The sequence below is a fragment of the Bos grunniens genome, chromosome 4, assembly GCF_055505025.1.
Source record: "Bos grunniens cultivar Pamir isolate PY7600 chromosome 4, Bosgru_T2T1.0, whole genome shotgun sequence".
Classification (NCBI taxonomy): domain Eukaryota; kingdom Metazoa; phylum Chordata; class Mammalia; order Artiodactyla; family Bovidae; genus Bos; species Bos grunniens.
In genome coordinates this window covers 68,661,631-68,675,901 of record NC_141168.1, presented here as the reverse complement: position 1 = coordinate 68,675,901, position 14,271 = coordinate 68,661,631, and the positions used below count along the sequence as shown (strand labels likewise).

General features: G+C 40.2%; 1 protein-coding gene across 1 annotated transcript in view; it reads right to left on the bottom strand.

Annotated features, from left to right (window-relative positions):
* CAPZA2 (capping actin protein of muscle Z-line subunit alpha 2) overlaps positions 1–13,781 on the bottom strand; it is a 55,813-nt gene extending 42,032 nt beyond the window's left edge. Inside the window, exon 1 of the mRNA XM_086396782.1 lies at positions 13,656–13,781. Coding sequence (XP_086252908.1) covers positions 13,656–13,694 — 39 coding nt within the window. The 5' untranslated portion in view covers positions 13,695–13,781. The remainder of the gene's footprint in view (positions 1–13,655) is intronic.
* Positions 13,782–14,271: the final 490 nt, after the last annotated feature.

Here is a 14,271-nt window from a genome sequence, read left to right as displayed (position 1 = left end):
AAAATACAAATCAAATCTCTTGAAAAAAGAGCTCTAAAATTCCTAGGACATGAATTTTTATTTAAGAATAACTACAAGCTTACATCAATAAACTTCTCAGTTTAGTTCAGTTGCTCAGTCGTGTCCAACTCTTGCGACCCCATGGACTGGAGGACGCCAGGTCTCCCTGTCCATCAGCAACTCCCGGAGTTTGCTCAAACTCAGGTCCATTGAGTCGGTGATGCCATCCAACCATCATCCTCTGTTGTCCCCTTCTCCTCCCGCCTTCATTCTTTCCCAGCATCAGGGTCTTTTCCAATGAGTCAGTTCTTTGCATCAGGTGGCAAAAGTACTGGAGTTTCAGCTTAAGCATCAGTCCTTCCAATGAACATTCAGGACTGATTTCCTTTAGGATGGACTGGTTGGATCTCCGTGCAGTCCAAGGGACTCTCAAGAGTCTTCTACAACATCACAGTTCAAAAGCATCAATTCTTTGGCCCTCAGCTTTCTTTACAGTCCAACTCTCACATTCATACATGATTACTGGAAAAAGCATATCTTTGACTAGATGGACCTTTGTTGGCAAAGTAATGGCTCTGCTTTTTAATATGCTGTCTAGGTTGGTCATAGCTTTTCTTCCAAGGAGCAAGCATCTTTCAATTTCATGGCTGCATGGCTTCTCAGATAAAAATAAAGATCAGAATTTTCCATTATTGGATGATGTAGATTAAACATTTCAAAATCTCCAGAATTACTGTAACCCTACTGGGTGACTGAGTAACTGGGGAAAGTCTTGCGTGTGTGGCCAGTGGAGTGCAAGATGATTACAGGCTCTTTCACAATTTTAGGCAACCTTGTTCAGTCTTCTCTACTCCTTGACCTACAAAAAACTATTTGCTAGTTCAGAAATAAGAAGATAAAGTTAGTTTATTAAATAATGAGAAACAGGGCTTCCCTGGTAGCTTGGTGGTAAAGAATCCTCCTGCCAATGGAGGTGACACGGGTTCTATCCCTGGTCTGGGAAGATCACACGTGCCATGGGGCAACTAAGCCTGTGTTCCACAACTACTGAAGCCAGGGCACCCTAGAGTCCATGCTCCGCAGCAAGAGAAGCCACCACAATGAGGACCCTGCACACTGCAACTAGAGAGTAGCCTCCACTTGCCACAACTAGAGAAAAGCCCAGGCAGCAATGCAGACACAGCACAGTCCAAGATAAACAAAGAGTGAGAAACTGTCTTTGACAGAGCAAATTAGAAGGCCTGAAAGTAAAATGAACTTCCTCAAAAATGAACACTGTACCATCTGCTCCAACTTCTTCGGACCATAATCCTCACAAATATCTGAAGAAAATGGACGGAGTCTGGTTGTAAAGCATTAAATCACTCAGACAAGGGAAGGTAAGGATATTCATCTTTCAAAATCATATCAAATCAAGTTGATTCCACTATTCTTAGAATTTACCAAAGCCTTTTCCTAGAAAGGAGGGAATGTTATCTTTTCCATTGAGTAAAAATACTATTCATTCTGATAAATCTTACAGGAAATTGTCTCCTACTCTCCACCACCCATTACTTTCTTTTTGTGAATGTTAGTAGATAGTCACCTAGGACCAGAGGGGTCTCACGGTGAAAGAAGTGCTATGTTAATGCTGGGAAGCTGCCTGCACAAATCGTTCCTCATGTGCTACAGGCAAGAGAGAGAAGCTGAAGCCCCTCGTATTGTGCAGTGCATTCCACAGCTTGAGCCCATAGACAGAAATCAGTTTTTCTGAACATTTTTCAATTTGACTGAGAGACTATGTTATGAGCAAAACAAATAATACTGATGAATTATGCGGCACCTGCACATTATGCTGGACCAGTATGTGTAGAAGCCCAACTGCCACAGTGATGGAAAGAGATCAGTCACAACACCTAGAAAGAGGACTACTTCTGGTTAAACCCATGGAGCAAGGATGGCGTACTTTTCTAAAGGAATTCCTAATTCCTTGGTACTTTCAATGCTGCAACAGATACAAATGGAAGATAAGCACATTTGGTATAGGAAGCTGTGATCAAAACCCTTGGCAACAGTAGGGCACAGATTAATGATCTAGACAAATACCAACAGAATACTGAATTGCTCCTGGGTGATCTCTAAGAACACACTGAGTATAGTACAACGAGTACAGTACAACACATTGAGTGTTACCTGGACTAGTTTTAGGACTATACTCTTAAAACCTACCATCTTATCTACACTGCTGAATAAACCTGAAAAAATTCTCAGGGAAGGAGAAGAAAGGGTAAAGTGGGATGATAAATTCCATATATAGCTTTCTGCTTTGCAGTCCTTGACTCTGTCAGTCTATTAGTGTACAGAAAGCACCCTTCTCAAGTGAAGCCAAGCTTCATGGTGAAATGCCATGGATAGAAGAGAAGGCAATGGCACCCCACTCCAGTTCTCTTGCCTGGGAAAGCCCATGGACAGAGGAGCCTGGTAGGCTGCAGTCCATGGGGTTTCGAAGAGCTGGACACTACTGAAGCGACTTAGCAGCAGCAGCAGCTATGGATAGAAGTGATTAGATTCCCTAGGCCTACACTGCCTCTTTAAGATACATCTGTTACTGGAAGAGGTGAGCATCTGGCAGTGCTACTGCAACTCTGTGATTACCAGCTAGAACAGGAAAGTACAATAGAGTGGGGAATTTACCAGGGGTTTTCAATCAACTATTGTTACAATTTATAAAAGCTGTTGGCAAAAGTAATGTTAACTTGTGTCTATGAGTTCTCCAGATTTTTCTGATGCTTCTGCTGGGCACTGTGAATTGGCAAAATTTTTACAAACACTAAGGTAAAATCCTGGAGACTTTTGACTGTCTGAGGAAAACACTAATTCTTAAGTAAGAAATGGGGTCTTCTTCCATTTATATTTGTTTCCAAAGCAAATATAAATATATTCAGCTGAAAAAATTTTTAAAAGATTTAAGCAATTGAGAAAAAGGAGATAAAAAGTATAAAAAGCAGACTGTGCATGTGCATGAAAGCATATGCACACCAATATAGCTATCTAGAACCATTAAATTTAGAGGCAAAGAGCCCTGCACTCTACAGGAGCTCCAAAGTAAACCACAAAGGAAATACTTATACGAAAAAATTACCTTAAATTCAACTTAACTAGGCATCCTGTATTTTGTCTGAGAACCCTACCTACAACCCCTCTAAGTTCTGTATGGTGGACATGTCCCATATACTCATTTCCTCCTTAATCAAGGCAAGAGACACTAGGGTAGAGATTTCCCAAATCTAGATGCCTAGTAGAGCTGCTGGCAGAGTTTTTGAAAAAATACAGATTTCCATGTTCCATTCCCAGGTAGCACAGTGGTAAAGAATCCGCCTGCCAATGCAGGAGACGGTAAGAGATGAGGGTTGAATCCCTGGGTTGGGAAGATCCCCTGGAGAAGGAAATGGCAACGAGCTCCAGTATTCTTGCCTGGAAAATTCCAAGGACAGAGGAGCCTGGTGGGCCAAAGTCCATGGGATGGCAAAGAGTTGTACATGACCGAGCGAGAGAGCTCTAACATTCCATTCCAGACCTACTGAGAATCAATCTCCAGAGGACTGAGACCTAGAAATCTTATTTCTGAAAATCTCCCCAAGTGACTGTGACTGGCTGCCAGATGTTGTACCCACTGACCTATAGGGGACTGTATATGCAAAATTTGAGGCCTTCAGTCTTCTGAAGAAAAGAATCATAGGTTTCACCTGATTCTCAAGGAATGTGATCCCCAAAAGGGTCACTGCCTTAGAGACCAGCAGTAAAGTTTTAAAAAGCTATTATGAATTTTTCTTCTTCAACTATAAGAATTACTTGACATTATATCCCATAACTCTCTAAAAACTTCCTATGCCTTTTTGAGAGTTAAAAGTAAAATAAAAGTAAAAAAACATAGCTTTTAAAAAACTCTATCATTATTTATTTAAATAGTTTATGATCAAGTGAACATCAACTGCACGTCCATGTTATAGACTCATTTACTGAGTATACATAACAGGTAATTTGTTTTGATAAATTTTCCTTTTGAGTCCTTTTCATTTATAATTAATCATTTTGAGTGGTAATTAAAAAAAGGGCCCATATCACTTAATTTACAACTAGGTCATCCACTGAATTCAACATCTAGTTCTTTTCATATGTTTTACCACTTACTTAAAATATTAAGAAACCTGTGAATCCAAATTAGGTATTATCATGAACTGAGAAAGTTATACAAACTATTATTTATCTTATACCTTCAATTTCTTTCTCTCTTCTGAATCATTCCTCTCAGCCCACAAACACTCTTAAATCTTTTCTATCTTAAAAAAAAAAAAAAAGTATCCCTAAAATGAAATAGAAAAAATAAAGTACTATCTATTCTTTCTTCTTTCTTTTGGGTTTCTCTACTGAATTTTTTTCAAAAATGATATATAATTAAGTGGAGAAGGAGATTAAAGATGTATAAACTTCCAGTTGTAAAGTAAGTGAGTTACAGGGATAGAATATGCAGCATAGGAAATATTGTGAATAATACTGTAATAACTGTATGTGGTTACAAGACTTATCATGGTGACAAAAATACTGCATCACTACATGGTATACCCCAAATTAATAAAATATTATAAACTATATGTCAATTTTTTAAAGCTTAAAAATTAATCCAAAGACAAACACAGGAGGAAAAAAAAGAGTAATTTATACTTACTGTCTCCACTTCTCATCCTTTAGTCAACATTTGCTGAGCACCTAATACAGTGAAATTCAATCCTGGTGACATTTTCAAATCATCTGGGAAGCTCTTTTTGAAAAAAATACAGATGCTCAGGTCTCACCTATGACTGAAGTCTGTGCATTCATCTTCGTTTATAAATTCTCCAGATGATTCTAATGTGCAGCCAGAGTTGACATCACTGATCTACTATATGCCATACACTTACTGCCACTACCAAGATGCATAAGACACAAAGCCTGCACCTGAAGAACAGCAAATAAGAATATCAGGACACTTACTAAAATTGGTAAATGTTACAACAAAGGTAAGTACAAAGTGCTAAAGGAACAGAGATAGGCCAGGGTATGCAAAGAGGAGGGATGTCTTTGAGTCCGATTATTGAAGTACAATGTAGACAAGAAAAGAACGCTATTAAACTGATTTCTTAAAGGTCACTAATGATCTCACGCCTACCACTTAAAACAGTCCACCTCATCTGCACCAGCTTTACCATATGCAAGACAGGGATAATAACAAGGCTGCTCTTGACGATTAATCGAGTAATTAATACAGTAGATACTGGGACATAACAGATATTGTGTCTCATCCCTTTCTCTTAAAGCCAAAGGCTCTTCTCCATCCCATATTCCTTTTTAATCCCTTTGCAATACTGCACTGTGCCTTCTAGAAATTCCCCTCAGGTTCTGTGAGATGAGCACCTGTCCTGTGCTACTTCAAAGGTCACTCCTCACCTTCTAGTTTCTCTCCTCTTTATGACTTAACATCAAAGTATTCAGAAGTACATGCTTTCTGTCCTCTCTTCTGCTATGTCTGAACTTGTTCTCCTAAAAGGTTTACACTCATCTCTCTTGAACCCACAAAGTGAGGATCTCCAAATCTACATAGAATCTCTGGGCTTCATCTCCTGTCCAAACTCCACTTCTACATTTCCATATCTGCTAGGTATGTTTACAGAGACATTCTGCTAGCACCTCAAACTCAGCAGAACCCAAACAAAATTCACTATTATTCCCCCAAGCTGTGCATCTTCTCTCCTGTTTTCTTTAGCTGTTAGTGGTGGTTCCACTTCTCAGTCAACCAGATTTTAATGTTCACAGTTACCACTGCTTTTTCCCTTTCTCTACACTCACCATGTCTTGTTGATCCCAATCCTGAAATGTTAGCAATCATTTTCTTTTTTTCCCTCTGTGCCTTGTGAAAACAACTTTAAATCACATCCTAACACTTAAGTCAGTTTCCCAACTGGTCTCAATAGCTAGCTCCAATCTCTCTAGACCCATGGTTCTCAATCAGGGGTGATTTCATACTACAGCAAACATTTGTGGCCACAGGGGCCAAGGATGCCCAAACATCCTAAAATGCACAGGACAGTCCCATAACAAAGAGTCACCTGGCCCAAAAGTGAATAGTGCTGAGGTTGAGAAAATCCGTGCTGTTTAACAGGACAGTTAGTTCGTCTTTTCATCTCTTACTTAAAAATGTACTTAAGATACAAGTCATACTTCCTGCTCATCCCTACTTTTCTGTTTTCCTTCCTATGTTGTGCTCTCTGGCATGAGCTTGTACCCTAACTGATGCCTACCATCCTTCAAGGCAGAAATAACTTTTCCATCTTCTGAATTTCCAAGAACGTACTGGTTTCTGACTCTGTGCAGTATGTATGTTATATACGTCTGATTCACCTCTGAATCTATCTATAGTCTTACATTGTGTCTACCAAACAGGTAACCACATCACCAGCCTTCAGTGAATATAAGACTTAATCTATGGTTTCATTTATTCACAAATACTGCATTTCTCCTCTTCTTCCCTGCTCCCTCTGAAATTAGGTTTATAGATATAACTTGCTTCAGAAAATGGAAATCTGAGCAGAAGTGCAGTGAGTCTCTTAAAAGAAGCGGGGATAGGAGTAGAGGAAGAGACCTTTAAAAGCCAGTAAGGTATTCACTGCATTTCTTTCCCACTGCTATGGGGACAGTGGTTAAAAAAAGTCTAAGACTTTTTTTTGAGGGGAGGGGTAAATTTCACATGCTGTTGTAGATTTAAGGTGTACAGCCTGTTACTTGGATATATTTATATACTGTACCTTGATTTCCACTGAGGCAATATTCATTCACATCATTTTAGTACAATACTGTCTATATTCATTACATTGAGGATCAAGTCACTATGGTTTATTTACTACTCATAAGTTTGTACCCTTATCTTACTCCCCAACCCTACATTCCCTGATAACCACCTTTTACTGTTTTAACAGGTTTGACTTTTTTTAGATTCCACATGTAAGTGATAATGTACAGTACTTGTTTGTATCTACACTTATTTCACTTAGCACAAGGTGCTTAAGGTCCATCCCTGTTGTCACAGATGGTAGGTCATCCTCCTTTCTCATGGCTAAACAATATTCCATTGTGTGTAGGAACCATATCAGAAAGCCTACATTTAGATCGAAATTCTCCAAGAGCCTGAAACTATATGACTTCACTGATCATGGCTCTTCTGCTGCTGACCCACACTACACATACAAAGAATGAGTGAGACCAAGCAAAGCCTCCACCACCACCGCCTTCATGTTTAGATTTCAGTGTGTTTCTTATAGCATTATATCCTTGCTTCACTGATTCACAATCAATGTTAAGATGCATAATTTCATGGATCACTAAAAAAGGAAAAATGCCTCCAGTCTCACAAGCCATGATTGTACAATGCAGCCTGATTTCAGAGATTTTAAAATATGGAAAATGATGAGCTGTGAAACCAATAAAATACGGTATTACTATATTTGATAAATGAATGAACATGGAGATAGTTTACAAAAATTATTTCCATTCACTCTCAGTAGAAACATTGTACAACATCTGTGAACTAAAACAAGCAAGAAAAGTTCTCATCCATAGGTTCACAGTAGAACATGTGTCTTTAAGGAAAGTATATGAAAACTGTAGCTCTATCCTTCAAAATAAAATTTATGAAATTATTTTTTTGACAACTATAAGTGGTTCTATGAAATCCCTTTTTTTATATATGAATCTCTTGCAATAAATTACTGCTCCAGGCAATTAAGCTTTTAGGTCAGAACACAGAACCACAACTCAAGTTTTCCCATCATACTTTTCAACCTTAAAATCTACTCGGTAGTCTCCGAGTGTTTTTATGTACTGTGTTCTTACACTAAAACTCAATGCACAGGGCTTCCCCTGTGGTCCAGTTGTTAAAACCCCACGCGTCCACTGCAAGGGGCTTGGATTCGATCCTCGGTTGAGGAACCAAGATCCTGTATGCCACACAGTGCAGCCAAAAAGTAAATAAGAAACACTAAAATTTTTTCAAAAATCCTTATAAAACGCTGTCTATATATGACTAGTCTTATATGACTACCCCCTATGTATATGACTCTCCTACCTCTACATTTATGTAGGAATGATTCCCCAATATATGGAAAAGTACTACAAATTTCGTTAGTGTGCAAAGTCTGAAAAACTCCATGAATGTTATAGCAACTATCAAATTTCTGCTTGCTGTAGGAATTTTTACATTTTATTGGTGCAATAACAGGATTCATTCACCTGCAGAATGGAATTAAGAATGTATAATTTCTACATTAATAGCTTACTGGTTGATTTACTTTTTTAGTTAATAAGAACAATACTGACTTTACATGAATTATGACGAAATATGGGGCTTCCGCGGTGGATCAGCAGTAAAGAATTCACTTGCAACACAGGAGACGCAGGTTGGACCTCTGGGTGGGGAAGATTCCCTGGAGAAGCGCATGGCAACGCACTCCAGTATTCTTGCCTGGAGAATTCCATGGACAGAGCAGCCTGGTGGGCTACAGCCCATGGGGTCGCAAAGAGTCAGAGACGACTGAGAGACCGAGTCCAGCATGATGAGATATACTGTCAGCTTACCTTGTTTTTACATACAAACAAAACTTCTGAAGCCAAATTATGATTGATTGTGTATGAGGGAGAAGTATACAAACTGCATATTAATATTTAGCATGCAGAAGTGATCTGAACTGTAGCCAATATCACCACCTGCACCTCAAAGAGCACCAGGAATTTCATTTAACTATCTGAATCTTTAAAATCTATCAGATCAGATCAGTCGCTCAGTCGTGTCCAACTCTTTGCGACCCCATGAATCGCAGCACGCCAGGCCTCCCTGTCCATCACCAACTCCCGGAGTTCACTCAGACTCACGTCCATCGAGTCAGTGATGCCATCCAGCCATCTCATCCTCTGTCATCCCCTTCTCCTCCTGCCCCCAATCCCTCCCAGCATCACAGTCTTTTCCAATGAGTCAACTCTTCACATGAGGTGGCCAAGTACTGGAGTTTCAGCTTCAGCATCATTCCTTCCAAAGAAATCCCAGGGCTATCTCCTTCAGAATGGACTGGTTGGATCTCCTTGCAGTCCAAGGGACTCTCAAGAGTCTTCTCCAACATTATTTAGAAGTGAAAAATGCGGGTGTACTAGATTTTCCCTCTAAAATCTGACTTTACATGCTGCTACTTTTCATAATGTTTTTTTCCTTAATTCTGTGAATTCGTGACTCCTTTCTTCATTCACTCACTGAACCCCTGTACTCATCACATATACTGTACAGATGCTAAAGATGACATTTCTGCACTAAGGAATTCCAATAGAATACAAGGGAAAAAACCAAGTAGACAAATAACTATGCAAAACTATATTTAAGACTAATGACGTGTTACAGGGTTCAGAAGAAAGAGAAAACAGCTTTCAGGAGAAAGAAAACTAGTCAAGTGAGCTGAGCTAAATCTTGAAGGATGAGTAACATTTTCATTTTTTCAAAAAAGGGGAGAAATTGGGGAGCAGTACCAATTTTCAAGGCAGGTAAGTCAGGAGCAGAGAAAAAGAACTGAAATGTATTGTGTTTACATGCCAGGCAACAGTCACACTTACAGAAAGTTAATGGAGAATATACCTTCTATTATATTCCCACATTTTAGAGTAAACAGAGGCTACTAAGGGATGAAATAATTTACTCAAGGTGCTACATGCGGATTAGCATGTAGGTCTCTTTGAAGTCACAGCATGATTAAATAACAGTATATATTAAAAATGTCAGAACTATTTAGGTTAGAATGGAATACAAGAGCACGAACACCATTTTCAAGAGTTGGGCCTCCTTGTAAAAGCAATGGAGGAATCTAGCAACTAAAAGTTAGGGAATAGAAAAATGGCAGGAAGATAGAGGGATCTGTCTAGAAAGTTTATAATAAAAGTTCAGCAGTGGCAAATAAAACAGACATGAGACAGTCTTCTCTTTTTCTTCCCTTAGATTTATTTCTTCAACTGTGTAGTCACAGAACAATCAATGTTCATTTTGTTCATACATAAAAATTTGTTACTAAACAACAGTAGTTCATAAATTGTTAATGGTCCGGTCAACTGAGGTTATAAATAAAATATTAATATAAGTCAATTAATTTTTTCAAGCAAGAAATAATTAGAAAACATATTCTGATGGAAAAGACAAGGTTTGGAAACTGATTATTAGGTGCAGAGAGCACGAGGAAAAAAGTTAAAAAAACCCTGAAGTCAAAAACCTGGGACTTGAATAATAAGAACAGTCATAAAGAGAAAAATGAGCAGGAAGAGATGGGTATCTGCCCTGCTTTGGGTAAGGGGTGAGAGAGGGGAGTTTATAAATTTATTTTTAGACAGGTTCCATCTGAGCATCTCCTTAACTGTGAGCACTTCTACTGTGAGTAGGACCAGCAGATAAAAATGTGTGACCAGTGCTAAGGAGAGAAGCAGGGCTGAGCTATGTAGTGAGACACATCTACAAAGTTACAAAAGTTGAAGCTATGAGAGTGGATCACTCTACTCACTGGCGTGGGAGAGGTTAGGGGCCGCAGATCCTTTCGAGTCAATAACTAAGGCGTCTTCCAAAGCCTGGAGTGACTTTCAAGATTTCTCATTTAGAGAGCAGTTTGGAAGTAGTTCTTTTCATTTCAGCCTTATCCCACAATTTCACATAATTTCAATCACAAAGAATGCTTTTTTCTGTACAATGCGGCTGACCAAGGAATGGAAACATGGAATTGTTCTGGCCTAGGGCTTCTCTAACTATGTAAAAAGGTCTATAGGACACACCACAGCAAATAACTTTAAAGAACTTCACTGTGCTTCTTCAAATAATTTTCTTCCCTATTAACCTAGTGGCCAAAGGAGAAAAAGTTGTTAATTTCATAGTATCAAGAAACAACTGTACATGATTGAAAAAGCCAAGATATTATTCTAGATTAATTCCTAAAATGCTTCCTACCACAAGGTTTATATGAAACTATACCAGCGGCATAAAACTTTTAAATGTGTCAAAGAAAAATAAACTTTGTTCTAAAATGATCAAAACACAAATTAAAACCCAACACTATTTAACATTTAGTTATTTACAATTTCTATTAAAACCAAACAGAACTACTGTTTCTCCTCTTTCAAATTAAGCTGTCAAACTAAAAACAAACTTATAAGTCCAGATTCTATCATCAATTGTTAAGGAAGCCTAATGTCGCAAGTGTATCAACTTCTGATTCAGACAAACTAAGGTTTAAATAGCGCCTTAGTACTGCCTACTTAAGTGTCCTTCTGTTAATAACTTAAAGGTTTTCAAAACTTATTTTAATTATTTTGTGAAATAGTAATAATAAAATCTAGTTCAAACTTACAACAAATTAAAAGTATCTTCTGAGTTAGGCATATACAAAGCCTGGTACTGCACGTCTTAACAGTTTCCCTTCCTTATATCTGCAATCAGTAATGGAAATTCCAAGAGCACTGAAGTACTAAAAACTTATTCTTGAAAATTACAAACAAGGTGGCAAAAAAGTAAAATAATTCAAATATTAGTTTTTAAAAATCACCTTTAAATCTATTTCCGATTCTATGTGAAAGGTCCTTCTCCAACAGATTAAAAAGAACATTTAAACAAATAAAGTAACAAGACTGTTAGAATTTCACTTAACCAGTTACTTGAATCTAATCCCAGTTAATATTTTTCTTAAATCACGAAAAAAAGTAATCAGAAATTTATAGGTAAAATATTTTCAGAATAGTCTTACAAAACTCTAAGTAAAAACAAACCCATGAAATTCCTTCAAATGAGTTTTCATTCATTTACTCTTAAAACATGGTATTGGGCATCCATAAAGAAGAAGACTCCCCCACCTCATTCCTGCAACTTTATGGAGTTTAGCGCCGGATAATAAGAAATCGTGTCATCTCATTTTGAAAAAAACTTGGCTATTTTAGGCGTTTACAACACATGGCAGGTCTATATTAACTCCCACACTAAGTACTCTCTCCTCAGTTAGATTTCTAGTCACTTGAGCTACTAATCACCACTTACCAACAGCAGAACGAAAAACATGACAATCCCTTTGCAAAAAACTTTTTAGCACTACTTAATATTAAATGTGTATGCACATCTGCTTACATTTTCAGTTATCAATTTATGGTTATTTACCAATATTACACATGTGAATCCTGCGCAGCAACTTTTATGTACATAAGGATCTGCCTAACAGGCCTGTGAATTATGGAGAACCTTGTTGCTCTCCCCACTTTGTAGTTTTATTATCACTTTCACCAAAGAGCACAGAGGTTATTAAAAAAAAACAACTTTTTCCCCGAAACTAAGGATGAGGCTGACTGCTGCACGTTTACAATGGGAAGAAGACAGAACATGACATTTCGGTACAAGAACACAGGATATAAAAACACTTGGAGCAGAACGTTCCAACCGAAAATATCCTGAGGCTTACACCAAGATTTCTTAAACACCAGTATGTGTGTGTGCTTCATATATGACAGAACTGCTTTGAAGCTTAAGAAAATGAGCCCTACTAAATTAAGAGTGGACACTTCGAAAACTGTAACTATCTTATTCAAAGTTATGTCAGTTACTTCTGAGTTTGAGAAACATTAAGGATCTTCCCAGGAAATACTCAAAATTAGTAGGGTACTTCTGTCCCTCAATACACAGACTGGGGAGTGGGACCTCACAGGGGCCAAATGAAACCGCGAGAGAACCAGTGCAATGATCAGATTTCCTCAAATGCCTGAGAACTTAAGTAGTTCATCTGGTTCCAATGCTGTCACAGCATCTAAGATACAGTAAAAGGAGTTGCACAATCTCCCGTTTTCCGAAGAAGTCTAGCAGTACAATGGGGCGCCACCAAATCGGCCCCCAGGACGGCTGCTGCCAACAGGGGTAGCAAACAACTGGGGGAGGGGGTGTCTTTTTGTGAGCAACTTCATTGCCTCCAGGGGAACATGGGAACTGCAGAGCCTACAGCTAAAGCCGAAAAAGAAAAGGAAAAAAAAAAAAAAGACTTCCACGGGTAAAGGGAAAAAAAAGAATCAGAGAACCTAGAAAAGGAAGCATTTTGCTGGTGGGAGGAGGGAGTAGAAGAGAGAAGTGAAGGTCTGCTTCCTAAGCGATTTTTCCCCCTTAGCGCTCACCCCGGCCAGGCCTTCGGGCTGCGTACTGTCCTTGGGCCGCTTCCAGGCCGGGACCCAGACCCTTCTGCAGTTCCCGACCCGGACACAGGGCCTCGCGGCCAAGGCGCCAGGAGAGGGGCCCCGGCGGCCGCCGCCCTCCGCGCCCCCCGCCCCCGCCCGTCGCGCCAAGCGCCGCCGCCCAGCTCGCGCTTCCTATTTTCGGAGCACACACCCTACAAGGATCGGAGCGAGCAGGCCCGGCGGAGACCTGCCCCCGCGCGGCCTCGGGTGACTGACAGGGGCAGGCACTCGGGCGCCGCGAGAAGGGAAGGAAGGGCAGCCGAGGGCACCGACCAATGCCTCTTCTCCGGCGACCAGACTGCGGGCCGATACAGCGGGGCTCTACTGGCCCCCCGAACGACTAGCTCCGCCGGCCCCGAGGCTCTTACCTTCTCTTCATCAGACAACTGCTCCTCCAGATCCGCCATTTTTCTTCTGGCGACAAACCGCGGTAGCGGCGGCGGCGGTAGCGGGCACCTGACTTCCCCCTTTCCGTGCGGTCCTTCTCGCTGCGCGCCCCCGCCAAGGGAGGGGCTCACAGCCCAGGCCGCCCGCGCACGCGCCCTGGGAGCCCCGCCTCCCTCTACCCGGCCCACCCCCGAAAGATGGCTGTGCGCGTGCGCGGGTATCTCCGCGGCCAGGGAATGGGGAGGCGTTGCCTACCGCCGTCTGCTACGCGCTTGTCAGCATCCCGAGTTTAGAATTCTTTCCCCGCTGTTGACCATATGGACCCAGTCTGCGACGAGTACATTTTGAGCCCTTGATTATGTTCCCATCAAGTCCTGAACTCTGCCAGCTAAAATGTGAACAAGTGCACAAATAGCTTTTAAACACTTTTTTTTTAGTGACGGGAAAAATATTCGACGTTAGTTAAAATATGCACTTACAACCCAGTACATAATTGGAAGATGTTCGGATATATTCATTAAAGAAATAACTGTTGGTCTTTTATTGTGTGTGTGTGTGTGTGTGTGTGTGTGTGAGCGCACGCGCGCGCATTGGGGC